Consider the following 18878-nt stretch of genomic DNA (forward strand, 5'->3'; position numbering starts at 1 on the left):
CTCCCACTGTCACCCTCCTCCCCACAGCAGGGAACATCGCAGAAGGGAAAATAATGGGATTTTGTGTATAAACCCGAATCCTCACGTGAATGGTTAATAAATGATGTCACCTTCAATAATAAAAGCAGACACCCAAAAAAAAAAGGTGGGGGGAACAAAGACAAAAGGCTTTTGAATAGGACAAGGAGGGTTTTACAGATCTATGGGTTTAAGTACAAAGCGTTACCTATGCTGCGCCCACTGCTGTGAATCATCGGGCACGGAATTGTAAAAGAGGTCAAAAATTACGTGTTGCAATCATACGTTATTTTCACAGTTTTATATTCTTTTTTATTCTATATTTATATTTATATTCCATATCTATTCTATATCTGATATAGAACATATAGAATATAGAATATATAGGAAAAAAAGACTACAGTTACTCCTTCAATAAACAGCGCGTGCATATCCTGAAAGCATGAAAATATTCAAGGGACAGGGAGCAGAGCAGAAATACAGGTATTTCAGGCCTTGCTGTAAATAGTCTTCATGTTTTTGTAAAACTTCCGTAAATGGATTAAAGAAAAAAAAAAGCCAGTCTTTCCAGAACGTCTCAGGTGTTGATCTAATACTGGCAGTGCCCAATTTTTCATCATTTTAATGTACCCAGCCATTTTTATGTGGAGGGCCCGTGACGTTATAACAAGCTAGTGACATGACATCCAAAGTTATACCTGATTTTAAAGCTCCTAAATCTATAAAAAATAATTTTGCAGCATCATAAATACAGCTGAGTAGGGCACGCTAATGGAGAAAGGATGAGTAACATCACTATTAAAGGATTAAACTTGAAATCCATGCAAAGGGAAAGGAGATACGTATGTCCACGGGTGCTGTTTAAATTCCTCCCGACTTATCTTTGGCCAGAGTGCCTCTGTGCACAGTAGCTGCTTATTAAATATCTCCTCCTGGCAGGAAAAATGGATTCACAGCAGGAGTTCTAGGCATCCAGACCAGACTTGGTAAGAGGGAATTTCTAGATGTCTTTTTCTGCCGCAGTATAAAACCAGATACGTCCCAGAAGCTGCAAAATAAAAAAAATAAAAATAAAAAAAAATCGCAATTTTTACTTGCTCTTCCCAAACCCCATTAGTGCACAGACACAGACCCCCACGCACACATCCAAGCAGGGACATGGGCAATTCTCTTCCCCATCTTTCAGAAGCCTCCAACGCATAAAGGGCCGCCGCTGCCCACAGCCCGCGCCACCTCACCTGGCTGCTGGGCTATTTCATGTATCAAACAATTTACAGAAAACTAAAATGTAGAAATATTGTGTCATATATATCGGCAGTTATTGATATTGACAATTTTATAACTATATATTTATATTTATATATGTAAAATTTATATAAAATCTAACACACAATATATAAAAAGAATATCTATTATATTTTTATATATTAGTTAAATTATAATTAGTTTTATAACTATATATTATTATATATTATTAAATATAATTATATATAATTATTTAATAATAATTATTATTTATTATATATTATTAAATATAATTATATTATGCCATATATTATATATATTACAGTTAAATATATAACCATATAATAGATATTCTTTTTATATATTGTGTGTTAGATCTTATATATAAAATATATATGTGTTATTATATATATTGACAGTTATATAGATTGACAGATAACTATAGAAAAAAACCACTACGGAACAAAAAACTACCTTCAGGCAGCATAAGTGCTTCTTGCCTGTATTTCCCTGGACTTCATTGAATTTCATTCAATAAACCAGATTAGTAAGATATTAAATTTCTGGTTTATATGAACCAGAAATGGTTTCTTTAATATTATTGTCATTTTTTATTTAATATTATTTCTGGTTATTAAATTAAATATTATTTGTTGAAATAACAAATATTTGTGTATGTCAATATATCTATATTTTGTGCACTCAGGGTGAGATCTGCAGCTTCTGTGGAATTATATACAAATATTTGTTATTCCAGCATTAGCTGGGACATATCTCAGACCAAATTAATACATTTGTATAAGGTTCTCCACCGCCTTGCTATCGGAAAGATTACTTTGAGTTTATACACCAGTGGTTCTTTCACAGGAACCAAAACTCTCCCCGTGCTTGAAATATTTGCAACAGGACAGGAGGTTTAATATTCTTCCCCCAGATGGTCAGGTTTTCTGCTAAAGTTTGACTTTTCATTTAGCCTTTGAGCGTATGGAGGGGAACTGCATCACGCTTTTAAGCGGTGGAATAGCGTTATTACTATTTGCACTTTCTGATCTAGTTAATAAATCAAAACCAGATGTGGAACACTCCAAAAAATCCCGATGATGGCATCAGTGCCGAATTTTTTCTCTGCCAGATACAATATTCATGTGCTGTTGCAACAGGGATCTCACATAACCAATTTATTTAGTTCAATTAACGTAAAAATCCAAGAACCCCTAAGACGAGTCACTCACGGAAAGCTGCTGGCAGTCAAAATGAAAATTAAAAAAACCCAAATGGCAAAGCCCTCTACATCCTCTCTGAAAAGCTCCTTGGAGGGGTCGGGAGTCTCCTTGGCTTTTTTGGGGGTTGTGCAATGAGTAAGGGCTAAATTTCATCTTGCCCAAGCCAGACCGAGCCTCTGCATCACGCGGCAGAAAACCCGATCCTGCAGAAATCGTGGGTGTCTGCAGGTGAAGTTTTGCAACACTGAGTTTTTCAAGGGCTTGAGTTTTGCCAGGGAACACCAAAAAATGCCTGATTTCCCCGTGTACAGCACGGGGAGCAATGGATGCCTCCAAAACAAAGCGATGAGCTGGTGCCAACCACTGGCACCCTGCCTACTGTGGTCAGCCCCGTGCCCCATCTCACCCCACATCTCCTCCACCCTGCGAGCACGATGGAGCAAGCCTTACCTTGCCCAAGGCGCAAGCCACGTTGTTTTTTCTGCTCTTCTCCTCTGCTTGTGGTTAAAACGTCCAGCCAGGAGGCTGGGCACTGAAATATGGGGTGCAACCAACCTCCCTCCCGGCGAGGCTGGTCAGGGAGGAGGGCTGTGGCTTAGGAGACATCTCTGTCCCCAGAGCTACACGTGTGATCTCGCCCACCACATTTCCTGTTGCTCCCTCCCAGCGCCGACAGCCAGGGCTGCAAGGCCGTGCAGGCAGCACAAAACCTGCGTACTGGGCAGCCGTCTGTGGGGACAGCCCGGGCACCCTCGGAGAAGCTGGGTGTGCGCTGCTCTTCCACGTTGCAGCATTGCAGAAACCACAGCTGAGTCCCACCATAGCTGACATCTCTTCAGGTACCACCATGGCAGGAGATGCTGGGCTACTGGGGGCCCTGCAGCCGGCTTGCAGGCAGGGTCACAGGCCGTTGGAGGCCGTTCCTCAGCAAAGCTCAAGGTGGCTCAGGCAGAGGTGCTGGGCTCTGCTGACACCCAGCTATAGGGCTTCAAAACATTATGCCTTACCATCAGCACCCAACGCAAAATTCAAGTTGGGATAGTTCCTATCAGTCTCTCCAAAAACATTGAGACAAGGTATTCCTGGGGGCTGGGATTGTGCATTCCTGCCCTGAGCAACGAGCTCCAAATGACAGTGCTGTTATTAAAATATACGTCTCAAGTCATCTCAATACAGGAGGAAACGAGTCAGAGCACCAGTGGAACAGCCATGACTAAAATAAATGCCTTTCCTCAGGTTGTTTCATTTTAATCTGACTCACCCATCACTACCATAGTCAGGATAATTTTGATATAATTTAGAAACGGGGGTCACATCCCACTGCTCAGAGCCCAAGCTGACATCCCCAAGGAGATGCCAGGGGAAGGCAGCTGCTGCCGTGCAAATTCCCCTCATCCCCAAACCTGGGTCCCTCCTCACCTCGCCAAAGCTGGGACACAAACTGAGCCAGCTGGCCAGGGACAAAAATCTTTCCTGGCCGTTATCCCTCTTACAAGAGGCATCCAGGGTGCCCTGGACTGTAAAATACAGAAAGGAAAAACTCACCTGCCTTCTCCCCCCTCTCCCAGCACCAAAGGTGTCTTGCTCAAGGTCCCAGGTAACCACAGAATTGCTCCAATGCTCCGTGCTGGAGGGAAGAAGGGGTGTGACGCACCAAACAAAGCCATAGCATCCTCAGTGGTGTCATTTATGGGTGGGCATGCAATGGAGGAGCTGGTGATATAGCTCCTTCTCCCTTCCCTGTGCCGCTCTTGGCTGTGAAGCGAGCAAGGGAGGGTCCCAAAGGGCTGTGGAAAGAGTCCTGTCCCACCAGGAGTAGACAAGGGTGTGGACACAGGGCCTGCAGGACTGGATGCTGCTGCCCTGAAGGGCTGGAGCCACGTGAAGCTCAAACCATCTCCAACCCGTCATCTTCCAGCTCCCACAACTGGAGACACAGGTTGGAAAGCCATAAGCAGTTCACGTGTATGTATATCCTATATCCTGAATGTATGTGTACACACCCAGAAAACAGTTTCTATGCTGCGGCAACCACATGGAAGAGTTGGACCCTGCCCTTTTCTCTGTGGTACAGAGGACAGAGATGTTGGGAGAGCTATGGAGAACCGCAGGATCCGTTCTTGGGATAAGTGTCCTTGTTCAGGGCCAACGGCTAAGGAAGATTTAAGTGTTCTGCATTAAAGAATGAGATAATTGGAAACTTAATAGTGTTTCAGAGGAAATGGATGTGGAGTTTTGTAGCAAATGGCTTCCTTAAAATGACACATTGTAATGAGATCTCATAGTTAAGAATATAAAAATGACTGGTTTGGTTCAGAGCAAAGGTCCATCCAGACAACTATTCTGTCTCCAACACTGGCTACAGTAAGCGGATGGCTAAGGAATAATAAGGACAAGACAATCATATATGACACTTCCCCTTAATATCCAGACTATTTTTAACTAAAAATATTTCCTGAGTCTGTTGCTATCTATTGAGTAACCCACAATACACCTCTCTTCCAAGCATTTGTCCAGGCTCTGCATCCTCAGTGTCCTTTGCCAGGGACATCGTGGGTGAAGGACGACTTCATTTGCTTTCAGCCTCACCAGCATGATCTTCATCTGCTGCCCCTTACTTTCTGTATTGGAAAAGGCAGTGAATAATCAATCCCTCTCCACTCCCTCCCAGCCACTCATGATTCTGGACACTTTTAGTGTATATCCACTTAAATCATGTTTTCAGGTTAAGAGTCCCAGACCGCCCACACAAAACCCATCTCAGACCTGTGAACCTCCATTTTGCCCTTCTCTGAAGCTTTTCTGGTCCCTCTACTTCTTTTTTAAGTTCCATCTTTGAGATGAGGGGGTGAGACCAGCACACAGCATTCAAGGTTTTATACAGTGCATCGGACCATGAATTGACCAGGGGTTGGACCATTGGACCATACGATGACAGAGCTGTGTTCTCTGTTTTATATCCCATTTCTTTTCTGCCTGCAGCCATCTGATTTGCTTTTCCTGCTGGGCGCTGAGTTGGTATTTTTATGGTAGTACCTGTCTTAGCCCAAATTTTCACCCCTGAATGGTGGTATTTGGCTCCTTATTTTATAGCAAAGCCAGGTCTGGTTCCTTGCATGCATCACCTCACGTTCACCTACTCCAAATTTCACCTGTCCCTGTGTTGACCAGTCTCTGAAAGATCCTTCTGCAGTTCTGTATTTACAATACAGAAATGTGAATAAATTAATGTGCATAAAAATAAAGTTTGCAGGATGTGTTTTAAACATTAATTGGTTTATGGCTACTGGGTCCAACACACACACAAACAGGGCAGGAGGCAGTACCTCTAGGAGAACAGGTATGGAAAGAGCAATCACACTTCTCTTCATGGTAATGATGGGGATCAGGCTGTTAAAAGTGAAACTCTTAACACCAAATTTAGTTTGTTTTGTTGATGACAGGAGAGCATTAAACCAGCTGCTGCTTTTTGACGCAGCCATCTCTCCTCCCCTCTGCCTCTTTTAAGCAAGGTATCATGGTTTAGGGTTGCATCTTACAGGTCAAATTCTACAGCGAGTGTTGGCTTTTTTTCAAGTAAATGCAAAATTCGGATGAAGTAACAAGTTGTGCAAGCCAGCCAATGCTATTAATAGGACCATAAAATGGATGAAGCAAGTAATGTCAAGCAAGCGTTTCCATATGGCCAGCACTGTCAGCAAGAGAGGTGGACAACCAGAAATGGGAACACTTCCTGGATTCCACTAGCTGTAACCAACTGTGAAACTTAAAGTTCTTTCTCAAAGATGTTAAGAGTAAAGATGCACAGCAATACCCTGCTCTGGGAAAGTCCTCCTGCACCACAAAGATGGGCCCAGAAACTCCCTGAGGTATCTCCACCAGGCTTTCCTGCCCAAGGTCTTCAGGGAAGAAGGTCAGTGTGCAGGAAGGAAGGAGACCAGACGTGACAAGTCTCTGGATTGATGGAGACAGGAGAAGTCAGCTCCCAGGACTGTGGGGATAACACCAAGGCTATGGGACCATGGAAAGGGGCTGAACTAGGAGGCCAATCACTAAACAGTACCTCACACCCAACAGAAATTTGATTGTGGGAATTGGAAGTGAGATAATGAGCCTAGTTCAACAATTAAAGACTATTGGAACCGCTGTTCAGACAAAAAAAAGTTATACACTGGAGCTATACAGATAATTTTCTTAAGGGAACTCTATATTCAGTGTTAGAAAATAGGAAGATTTTCTGTCGTTCTGGACTGAATCTCTGTGGTATTTCGGAGGTTGGAGCTGCAGAAAACCAACCTGTCCACTGTCAACTCCAGCTGTAGCTCTGGTGGAGTAAATTGTCACCAGTCCCCAAAAGATGCCATCACGGATTGCTAATTTACCAAATGCCTGTACAAACGAGCTCTGCGGCACCAAGGTGCGGGAAGCCTGTGCAAGGAAAACTCATAACACATTCATGTCTTCTTTTGTCAAACTTTCAGCTGAGGTGCCAGCAAGCATGGAGATTATGGAGATTTTCAACCCAGTTGGTTGAAAGGTTAAAGGTCTACATCACGGAGAGGTGAAAGCGCAGGAGTGTTTGTGGTTTGCATACTGTATTTTAAGGCATGTGATGTTTACCCAGAAGAGAGGGCAGTATTGGCCACTGAATTGGAAACACGCAGCTACAGTGGAAAGATAGTGTGTGAGCATCTGGTGAGTGACAGTTGCACTTGACATTCTACAAACCCCTTTAGTGCTGCAGCTTTGCAAAGAAAAGAGGGGCAGCAAGTTGCTCATAAACCACAGCTTCATTTTGCACCGGAAAAGTTGCATGCTAGAGTCTCAACATTTATTTTTTTCCTCTGTTTGAAACAAAAGTTTGTGATTTGTGACTAAAATTTGAAATCTTCATTAAAACTTTCCATTCCTTCTTACGAAAGAGATCCTTCAAAGGTTAACAACAGGAAGAATCATCAACGCTGAAGCCAAAACAACCCGGTGTCACTGCCCGAGTTACCACCACTGATCGCTTGCACGGATCAAGCAGCACCTGCTCATCATCAGCGATGCTGCATCATTGACCTGCAATGGCAAGTCCTTCTGAAGCACCACGAGGAGATACCATGGGCAGCAGAACAAGGGACCTGATAGGGCACGGTCATCTTGATGCTCCTTTTGGTCTACCAACCATCACAGTGTAATTCCCATATCCTGAGACGTGCTCCTGCTGCCAGTCACGCAATACTCTGAGACATCCATGTGATGTCTGATGTTACTGACACTGAGAAGCTGAAGGGTTTCTTACCACTATGAAAAAGTGACTGAGATCCTTCCACACAATGATTAAGAAATCAATCATATCTGAAACTCAGCTCTGATGCCTCAAGCTCCCTCTCATTTCCCATGTCTTCTTTGTTAAATGGATGTAAGCAAGCACAGAGAAAATTAATCCTAAACTCACCTCCTGCCAAGTCCCATTCAAAAAAGACAGACCCTTGTGAGTCTGTCTCTTCCCCGTGTGATTGTGTCTCTTCTCTCCTTGCTCCTGTCTTCTTCCGTCTAATTGTTTGACATTAATTAAATACACACCTAGGCTGGCTTCATCATATAATGATAAACCTCAGTCATGAGTAACTGAGGTTGGAGTTCACCAGCAATCAGAGCCCTGCAACCTTAGCTAGGAGTAAAATGAAACTTACTGGTAGGTTTGGGAGAAAAAAGGAATGACCTTCTATGGTCTAACCAACATGTCTGGTCTCCTGACATCTCTTATGAGATGATCTGCAGAAGTTACTGGTTGTCTGAGTTTTTTCTTCCTTAGTCATACTGTAACTGTGGCACTACAACAGAAGTTACTAATAAAACATGTTATTAATGCTAGTGTTTCACTGATTTGACTCAGGTCCTCAGTCTAATAATGACAAGTCTATTGCAAAATATCATCTAGAGGACAAACTGCCAAACCAGAGCATGCTAAAATCAAAGAAATTCCTTAATTAATCTGATTAACCACATACTCCTCCCAGTTTTGGAGCAGGTCATCAGTACAAAACTTACATATACTGATCCAAGTTATTTATACAAGTGTTGATTTTAAATTAGAGCTTTTCCAGGAGGTCCTGTTTGGGCCTGGAGGTATTCGTAATCAAATAATTGCCATTGCAACTGTTTTAGTTGTTCTTATTTGTCACTATGTGAAATAGAAACAGCTTTGTGCTAAGCAATACCTAAACACAGAAGCCAGAAAAAAAATTATCCCTGTCCCAGCTAATTTATTATTTAGGAGACATGAGATGGGGGCACAGGAAAGGGGAGGTTTTATCTCATCACACAGAGACGTCTCCATCGGAGCTACACTTCCCTGGTTCCCTCTCTGGCCAACATAGTGTGTCCACGCTGAAAAGAGATGCATAGGAGCCCGGTTAAGGCTATAGCTCCCCGCTGACAATAAGCTTTTGTCTTGCCTTAAAGGCTATATTCATTAGCAGTTTCTTACAGGCAGCAGAAAGGAATAGCTCCCCCTGAAGCCGTCTCCTGTGACTCCCCAAGGTCGCCCTTGCCCAGCACAACAGGCAAGCGTCAGAAGAGACGGGGGCTGGTGGGATCTTTCATGTAGTGGCGAGTCACAAAGCGCTTCAGCAAACGAGAGCACGAAGAGAAAAGGGAGACCTCTGAATGGTGACGCAGGGTACGAAACCAGCTTATTCTGTGAGCCATGAGGACCAAGATCAAGGACACCTCCACACCCAGGAGAGGCATCTCTGGGCTCCAGTTTGGTACCCCGGACTGATTAATAATAAAATTTACTGTTAATCAGAGACAAGAGAGAAGTAAGAAAGGCAACAGCCCTTCCCAGGTGATCCTTTAATCGTATAGGCCCTCCCAGCACATCCACGACCACATCTCTGAGGACATTCACCATGTGCTATACTTAAGTGTCCACGTTCTTCAGCAGAGTGAGAACCTAATCCTGACAAACATTTGATCCATCCTCATTTGCCAACACGTTCACTTCTATTTGAACCGTACTGAAAAATGGGGATCAGGAATTTTCCAACTTCGGCCTTGGGAGGGTCGTGCTTTTGAAATTTCATTTTCTGTCACTGATTTGTAATGGTGATGGAATTGAGGGGCACTCACACAACAATCCCAATGGATGGCAGGAACCGGCTCACTTCAGCCTCTCAGAAAACATGAGACTCAACTGTAGCCATCTGCAAGGCAGGCCTGTAGTTTCAGTTCCTTGTTTACATTCCTTCACCAGCCCATGAAAACAGGCGCTTCCCAAGAGCAGCTTATCCCATTATAAAGGGAGGATGAATTCTACTTAGGATATGGAGAATAAACTGCCCACTGAAACCACAAGGAGCCTACGCAAGTAGCATCACTTGATGTCTCATCTGGAGATGTCTGGAGTGCTAAGAGGTGACTTGTAGCTCAAGTTTGACATTCACATTTGCTTGACAGGATTTTGAGATCCAGATCCTTGTAATGTTATTAAACTGATGAAACCTAATTCCTCTCTATTTTGCCAAAACCTGCTCTATTTCAGATAGACATCACAAGTCTCTCAGCCTCGTGAAGGTATGAATTTCACAGATCTCAGCAGGCCTATTTCAGGTAGACATCACAAGTTTTACAGCCTCATGAAAGTATGAATTTCACACATCTCGGTAGGCCTAACAGCAGCTTTCCTCACTCACCAATGCGCCTTGGCGCCCAGTGAAATAAACCCAGTTCCCGAAGCATTTTCCATAACTCATCTCTAAGTAGCAGCCACAATAGCAGCGGCATCAAAGCCAGCTGCGCCTGGTTTCTGACATGCCCAGGAAAAGGGGGCTTTCTTTGCAAAGGAGAAATAGAAAAACATCTCGCACAGAAAAATAACCAGCAGGAAAGCCAGGAAGTGACAACCAAAGAAATAAATAATACAGTAGCCCAGCACCTCGCCGCCTGGTGAAACTGTTGCTATTGTATGTGCAAGGCTCCAGGAAGCATCACCCATATCCGTGTGCAAGTGGTCACCTGGAGGCAGCAGCAAGGGCCCTCTCCGTTGAAGCTTGCAAGGGGTTTTTTGGCAGGGCGGAAGCCCCTGTGGTTAGAGAAGAAAACCGCAAGGTGTTTAAAAAAAAAAAAAAAAAAAAAGAAGCATATCCCTGGGGCATGAGGCTTTTTTGGTGGGTTTCAAATCACAGACCACGTGCCTTGCACAAAGTGGCTTTTGCAGAGCAATTGCAAAGAAGAATTGCAAAGAGAACAATCGAACACCTGAAGAACTCAGCTGCGTGTCAGCAATGCATGCGCTCGGAGATCAAACATACGCATGGATATATGCCATGGAACACCCCTGTCTTGCTTGCCGAGTAATAAAATACGCTGTGCCCTGCCATCTGCACAAGACCCCTCGAGCGCGCACAAGTGAAGGCAGCAGAGGCCCTGCCAAGAAACGCAACCTGGTCTCTGCAGCCAAAGCACGGGGCTTGTCCGTGACTTCTGCAGAGCTGGAGCTGCTGTGAACCCCCAGACGGCTGGGAGACATCAGGCTGCGGTGGCTGATCCTACCTCAGGCACGAGCATCATCACTATGCATCTCTACGGACGTCATCGAGGCAAAATCCTTGAGGCACCGTTAAGAACCAATAACAATAAATGAACCCAAATTCTGGATTAGAACTGAATTTCTTCAGAAATCTTGGGTTTTTTCCTTTCATTTTGCCGCCAATGCCAAACACCATCTCTTTACCCAAGAGGGTCCTGATGACATCACATCCTCTCCAAAGAGCGACGCAGCCTCCCAAGTCAAGCGAGAAAGACCGTCTCGGCTCCGCTGCACCGTCCCCACAGACAGCCACCCCCAGGAGAAGATGGCCAGGTCTCCTGCGCTGCTCCTCATCCTCACTCTGGGGCTCTGTGAGTATGGACAAAGGGTTGTGCACCACCTTCCCCAGGAGGGGCAAGTAAACCCCTTCCACTGAATCCAAGAAATTGGGCTAAATAGTTAAAGGGAAAATAAAAAGCAAATCAAAAAGGCCAACTTTGAGGTTTGCTCAGTAATTGTGGTGGCCTTGCCTCAGCCAGCGTAGGGCAGCCGGAGGGGTGGCTGCAGCATCATGTGCACCAGGAAGGGAGCACGGTCACAGAAGTGGTTCTGGAGGGGAGGGGGAAGGGGAAAAAAGGGGATTTAGCAGTCAGTGTTTTTAGGGAGTCACTGCAGACAAGCTGGGAAGGGGTACCATCCCCGAGAAGGCAGCTGAAAGGCAGCACCTGCCTTCAAAGCCCAAGTGGCTGATTACTGAGCACCCTCCATGCACAATCCCAGCAAGGACTACAGTAAAACCGTCAAGTCATCCAGACAGCCCAGTTATCCCTTTCCATTTGACCTCACACCCAGTGGGCAAGGAACAAGGTTTGCCCGGAGGGGACGTGGCTCTTCCCAAGTGTTTACCACAAGGATTTCTCTCCCCAGGCTGCCCTGGGGTCCGGGGCCAGAGGCACAAGATGACGGCCAGGTTTCGTGACAGAAGCATCACACACCCCCAGGTGGGACAGCGGCTGGAGCTGGAATGTCTCACCATCAAGGAGGACAGTGGCGCATTCTGGATCCGCCAGGACAAGGGCGGGAACCTTCACTTCATCGTCTTCATCTCTTCCTTGTCCCGGAGCACTTTTGATGGGAACGAGAAGAAATCCACACGCTTCGAGGCAAGGAAAGACGGCAGCTCCTACCGGTTGATAGTGAAGTCTTTCATGCGGGAGGACGAGGGGAACTATTTCTGCGTCGTGAACAGCAACCAAGTGCTCTACTTCAGCAGCGGCCAGCCTGCCTTCTTCCCAGGTCAGCAACACCTCCACCCAACCTTGCTCAGCTCTGCCAAAATGCCCACCTGCATGGACAGCACCTCCTGTCCATGCCTTTTGTAATCGGTCGCCTCTCCCACAAACCCTATTTTCCCTGCTTGCTTCCCCAAGGCATCTTGTGACCAACCCACCGGTCCTCCTGCCAGAAGCTTCCTGCTTGCCATCTCTTCTCATGGTATCGCTCCTGCCCGAAGGCAAAGATGATCGGGCAGACCCAGCATCACCTGCCCATCCCCACTTCTCCATCCCATTCATGGCTCTGAAGGGATAAGACTAAAGCAAAGTTTTCCCTCATCCCTCCCTCCTTCAGAAATAAGGAGCCTGCAGCTCCTTATTGGGTCTTGGGAGACCCTCCTTGGGGGAGTCACCATCCAAAATGGGCTCTATGAAAGGGGCTCTGGACCTGATCCCTACACTGGCCAGAGAAGCAGCCATGCCCTGGCAGGGGTGGGAGAGAAGAAAGGCAGGAGAGCACTATTTTATTGTGTTTCCCTGTATGCTGTATTCATCCATTTTCACTTACAGTCCTCACCACAGCGGCACCCACTGCACCGGCACCCACCACCCAGCATGGCATCACCGAAAAGGATCCCTGCCCGATGACCCCAGATCCAGGTAGCCCAGCTGCAGGGAGGGAGCGGGGAAGAGCTGGGCTTTGGTCCACTGATACTAAGGGGGATCCTGCAGGAATTTTAGGATAGGGGGAGAGGGAAAAATACTTAGAGCTTTATCAGAGTTGGACACGTGGGTACACGCAGCTGGGAGGGTTAAACTCCAACATCTCATCCCTCATAGGAAAGGCTAAGGATGACTTAAAAAGCACAAGGATGCCTCATGACTGGGTACATTGGGAAGACGTGGAGGGAGGGCAGAGCCTTGGGGGCTGGTGCTGGTTTTAGCCTTGGCAGGGGAGACAAGAAAATTTTTGGCTACACGTCCTCCCTCAAGTCCTCAGGAAAATGCTGACAGCAGCAGCACTAACGAATGCTTATCGCTGGGGATGACACCAGGGCTTGTGGACACCCCTGGTACCCATCTCTGCCTTTGCAGGCCAGGGGAAGCCCTCTGCTTCATCGCCAGCCTCACTGAATGCCAGGCAGGTCCCTTGGCTCCACCACAGCTGGCCGTAACACCAGTCACGAGTATCTTTCCTCTTCTCTATTCCTGCAGAGACCAGCAAGAAGAAAGAGATGAATTTCTTCTGTGAAATCTTCATCTGGGTTCCCTTGGCAGCTGCCTGCCTCCTGCTCCTCCTCGCCCTGGCAGTCACCATCGCCTTGTGCCAAAGTAAGACTCACCCATAACCCCCCGTAGATATTCCTCTAGCCTGAAACTGCAGCCCTGTCCTTCAGGGGAATGGATCTCCCAGCTACCCCCTTTATGTAGGCACCAGATAACCAGGACACAGTCAACGCAAGAGAAGGACCACTGTTAAAAATCCATGTCTGCGTTTTCCTCATCAGTAGGCTTAGGCTGAGAAATAATTTTCAACTTCTACACTACAAGGAAGAAAAATAAATTATAAATAGAGAAAGCTTTATCAAACTGTACTGGCTCTAACAATGGCTCTAAGGTGGCTCTAACCATCCTTAAATCAGTGTATCAGAGGGTAAAAGTACCAGAACTTGAAACACTTTGACAAAATAGGGTAAACATGCTCCAGCACGGGGCTTGCAAATTCAAATGCTGTGACAGCTTGAGCTGTAAGCAAACGAGCAACTTAATTGCACAGGTTCAGAGACTGCTATGGCTAAAGCAGTAAGGCAAAATCCCTGGGTAGGCAAAAGTCCTCTGGTGAAATTTCATGTTTGAAATGCCTTTAAATTACCCTGAGCAAGCAGCGAGTGCAAATGTATTTAAATCAATTCAACGCTCACTGAAATCAGTTTAACTTCCCGATATCCCCAGAAGTTGCATTAAACTGGCTCAGCTCATCTGCCTGGAACACCAGAGTGTTTTGCTGCTGAATTAACCTAACTAGATCCTGACTGACCCCACAGCCCGGAGCTGATGTGGGATGAATTTACCAGCTGACCCAGTTTAAAAAAAAAAAAAAAAAAAGTACAATTTTGCAGCATCCTTCAGCCCTGAAAAATACTGATCAGCACAGTCTGCAGTGATAGGAAGGAACGGATGGAAAAACACAGATGAGCCACAGCCAAAAATCATTCTTCTTGAGGGAAATAGCTGGCGATGCAGCCGAGCACCCAGAGTTGGTCCAAATTTCCCTCCGAAGTCACCAGGAGCCTTCCCTGTGCGCTAGGATTCCCCAGTGACCTGCAACATCGCTAACCTACAAATGCCACCCGATGATTTATTTCTGCCTTTTAATGCTGATGTGATTTACCAGCGAAAAGCCATTAGCTGCAATTAATTTCTGCAGCAGGCAGCCCCGAGCCCTCAAGGACAGATTTTTACCTTGTGCTAAAATTAATGGCTGGACATTGTTATTTTGCCGTATACGTTCCAAAGTGACGACGTCGATGCTAAAATGGGGAAGAGCATCGTTCAACTTGGTTGCATGCTGTGTGGCATCATTGCCACTCGCCTGTTGTAGAAATTAATTGCTGCCGATGGATTTTCAGTAACGTGCCAAAGTCGCTGGAGACAGCAAAAAAAAAAAAATAAAAAAAAATTCACCATCGGCATTCCCAGGCTGACCCTGCTACTGTTACTCCCACGAAAATCTAATTCATGAAAATATTTCAGTGGACTGCTGGGGGAACGTGAGCTGCAGCACCGCTCACTTGCACGGCTTTCCTCAAAAATAAGCTCCGTTTATCCGTCGTTAGTCTCACAGCGGCCGCCAGCCCTACCTTGCTGCAGTGCTTCCTTACCGAGCTGGGACTTGGCATCTTTGAACTAAAACGTTTTCTTTTTTATTTTAGAAACCAGAAGACGAAGGTGCAGATGTAAAAGGTTAGTGAGTGACAGGTGTTGACACTTAGACTCAGCGGCACCTCACCCTCAAGCGAGCGATAAAGCAGGCAGGTGCCAAAAAGCCATCTAAATATTCTCCATCCAATACACAGTGGATGCGAGGGGACTGCGCAATGAATTAAGGGCAAAAAAGAGATAAGATTATCTTCTCCTGCGGGGTTTGCTTTTGGGTTTTTTAAAACAATTTAAATCACTGACAAGGTAGTAGCTACTTAACAGAAAGACAAGGGGTGTTTGTGGCAGCCTAAAAAACTTTGTGCATCACCCCACGTTCATAACTTTTATCACATTTTAGTGCTCACAATGCTCTGCTCGGCGGTGACCGTATTTCACCCCTTCCCCTCCCCAAACCGTTCATTTGATTCCATCACCAGATCTTCAGGTTGCGCCTATGGATTAGATGCCAGTCATTGCATCTCAAATCCCCCTCTGCGCAATTTTTGGACCAACACCAGCATGGCTTTATGCCCCCCTTTCCCCAACAGGCACGAAGTGAGAGTAGCCGAGTGGCTGATGCAGCCTTCAAATGACTTTCCTGGGAAACAGCAATGCAGAGAGGCACAGCTTTAGAGTTAACCTATTTTCTAGCGCAGACAGGAACATTTTTTTAATGCTCTTCCCTCCCGCCTCCCCAACCCACCCATCAACCCGAGGCACCAGGAAAACGCTAATTAGAGTAAGAATTGCAATTTGCCTGTTTGGAAGAAGAAATCCTTTTGCCTGCAAGTAACACACGTTCTGCTTCTGCAAACGGAGCTGCCAGCGGCCGGTTCCTTCCCTTCGCCTGCCCCGCAGGGAACCACGGCTGCGGCTTTGCAAGCCTTGTGCTGGGAGCGCAGGCCAGGGCTGGGGGCAGGAAAGGGCTCCAGCACAGAATTCCCCGCTCCGGCTCCGGCCAGGTGGCAAGAAAGTTTGGAACAGTATTGCCACAGCTCTACGGCCTGATGCTTCACAAATTGAGCGCCTTTTAAATCAGATAAATTACCGTTCCTTGTCACACGTCCATGGGTTTCATAGTAAAAAAAGTTAATAGTTTTTTAGTTGCCCAAATTAACACGACCACTCAAAAAGAACCTCTCTCCTCCTACATTAACAGAAAATGGATCCCTACAATTATTTTATTTTTTTTTTTAAAGGCAGAACACATCAGAAATCAGTGCCTGAATAATAAATAACGATGATGAAGGGAAGAGGCACCAAGTGGCAATGCTGTCTGCCCTTGGGGTGCAATCTTCCCCTGCGCCTGTGGGAATACAGCTGCCCCTACAGACCCACGTTTTCTTTTGCCTGTCCGAAAAAGGGAAGAGCCTGGCAATTTTTTTATTTTTTTTTTTTTTTTTTTTTTTTTTTTTTTTTTTTTACAATGGATTTTTATTATATCTCCTGATCCTTGCCCGGCTTTCCAACGGCTAAACGATAATGAAGAGCTCTCCCAGCCTTGTTCGGGATTCTTATCTCAATCCCTGTTGCCAGCCCTGGGCAAAGATGTTTCATCCCTGAGGAGAAAAACACGCTGCAGAGCTCTTCAATTTTGCACCGATGGAGCAGTCAGGTTACAAAGGACAGCCTTCCTTCGGCAGCCTTATGGTTTAAGCAATTGTAACATATTTAAGCTTGTATGTAGAGAGGAAATTCCTGCTGCTCTGAGCAGTTCCCAGTTGTTGAAATGAAGCTCTTTGAAAGTTAACAGTGCAATTCACCCAATTAAAAAGCGCCTCGGGATCTGGCCTGGGATTCGCGCTGGCAGCTGAAGGATTCATTTTCCACCACAAATTAATCTTCCGTGAAAAGGGGTACCAAATCTCCAACTCATTAAACCAGCATAAAACTATCAGTTGCTGGAGACCACTAATTTCCATCATTTTGGGAACACGCTGGTAGCCTAGAAAGCCTCCTTTCAAACTTCTCTGGAGGAAACTGGTTTGCAACAAGAAAAAAAAGAGTCCTTATGAACTGATAACAGCTTCCCCGACTCCAAAAAAGACCCGAGCTTTTCTTCCCATTTCAGCTCCCAGCGTTTCTGAGGGTGGAGAAAGGCTTGATGAGGACAGAAGTGTGCAGAAGGCAGACACAAATTTTTAAAAAAAAAAAAAAAACCCAAACACTTTCTTTTAATTAGTGTAACAATTGATTAGCAGTGTCTCTTAAGAAAGGGGATTTAGGAACACTTTAGAGCCTGCTCTTCGAGGTCCCTGGCTGCAGACCAAGGCTAAACAAGCTGATCAGTAGCCATACTTTAATTGTCGCTTTTACGTGAAAGTAAGTCTAAACCTTTTCTCTCTCTAGACCTGCGAACGGGAAGCCCAACGCGAAACCCGTCACGCCAAGCCGACACGTATGAGCATCTGCACCTTCTGGATCATCTTCTGGGAGCTGTCACTGCATAAGTCCATCACCTACATTATCTATACTGCTACTAGTTCTCACACGCTCTACCTGGACACATCTGAAGAGATGGAGCAGACACACGGACAGCAAGCAGGCGCTTCTTCTGTGAGCTGCACGCTAAAGCACAACTCCTCCCAAAACCTGAGATTTTTCAAATTAATTCCCAAGGGCAAACACCACTTCTGTTCCAAATGGCAGAGCTCCGTGGTTCAGGCAAAAGAAACAGGTCAATCCGGATGCTGACATGTATCAAGCCGATGAGAAATAAGGATGTTAGCCAGATCTTTCCTCAGGAGTGTGTAATTCTTTCTAAAATGCAGCTAAAAGTTGAATTTGCTACAGGATTACTTCGAAATAAAAACCCTCACTTAACAGACCCTCTTTTCCCGGTGCCACGTATCTGCTAGGAGTTTTACTGTTTCATCTAATATAGCACAAGGCTGCACTGAGAAGGTAAATACGGATTAAAGGGCCTTGTTTTGAGAGTTTTTACAGCCCTGGGGGCTAAGGTTTACTGTTTCCCTCTTGCTATCCTTTCCTTGTTCTGCTGCTAGCCCCACTTCTACCGATTTCAGCAGTTTTGCCTGAGCAAGGAAGGTTCTGGAAGAAATAGTTGAGTAGTGGGGGGCGGGGGAAGGTCTTTGTCACTTCCTTTGGTTAAGCAGGACTTTTAGCCTTCCTTCTTGGGACATGTTCATCAACTACAGTGAGTTCTGTTTTTTTCTGCTCTGTATGTGATGTAAATATTTCCTTACTCCACTTGCACATCAAGAACTGAGAAAAAAATTAAAAAGTGTTTTTAGTTGGACTCGCTAATGTTTAGTTCTTTATTCAGCTCCTAGCCTCAAAACCGCTAAAATCCTTTGTGAAAATAATAAATGAGGGTCTGAGGAAGACTTGGATAAGGGAAAAGGCAGTGATTTACACACCAGCCTGAGCTTTAAGATGCCAGAGTTCAGCTTCCAGCTTACTACTGCCTAAAATGATCTAAAATTCTTTTCCCAGACTTGCAAGATGGGCCCGTAACACTCCCCCATCCCAGGGGGGTGAGAAGGTGGATGAGATAAAGACTCTGAAGGTATTCCAGTATTCCTGCCAAGGGGCTGATAAAAACCTGGGGAAAAAAAAAAATGAAAGAAACCTTTTGCTAGTCTCCTCCTCTCCAAACAAACTGAGGAAATTCAGAGAAAAACAAAGTTCTCTCAAACTTAGTTTTTTGTAATT

The 18878-nt window shown here is 45.4% G+C and overlaps 1 protein-coding gene across 3 annotated transcripts; it reads left to right on the top strand.

Moving 5' to 3' along the window:
* Window positions 1-10384: 10384 nt before the first annotated feature.
* Window positions 10385-18462, top strand: CD8A (CD8 subunit alpha). 3 transcript variants are annotated; one of them, XR_012587019.1, is made up of 6 exons: window positions 10385-11378; window positions 11935-12303; window positions 12852-12941; window positions 13497-13613; window positions 15119-15245; window positions 17553-17617. XR_012587019.1 is itself a non-coding variant. In XM_074587273.1 (6 exons), the coding sequence occupies exons 1-6, from the start codon at window positions 11333-11335 to the stop codon at window positions 17605-17607; spliced, it is 708 nt and encodes a 235-aa protein (XP_074443374.1). In that variant the 5' UTR covers window positions 10385-11332; the 3' UTR covers window positions 17608-18462. The 3 variants fall into 3 exon arrangements, 2 of the variants coding, with proteins under 2 accessions (XP_074443374.1, XP_074443373.1); XM_074587273.1 differs by having other exon boundaries at window positions 15215-15245; window positions 17553-18462; XM_074587272.1 differs by lacking the exon at window positions 15119-15245 and having other exon boundaries at window positions 17553-17940.
* Window positions 18463-18878: the final 416 nt, after the last annotated feature.

Source organism: Larus michahellis, chromosome 5 (genome assembly GCF_964199755.1).
Source record: "Larus michahellis chromosome 5, bLarMic1.1, whole genome shotgun sequence".
Taxonomy (NCBI): domain Eukaryota; kingdom Metazoa; phylum Chordata; class Aves; order Charadriiformes; family Laridae; genus Larus; species Larus michahellis.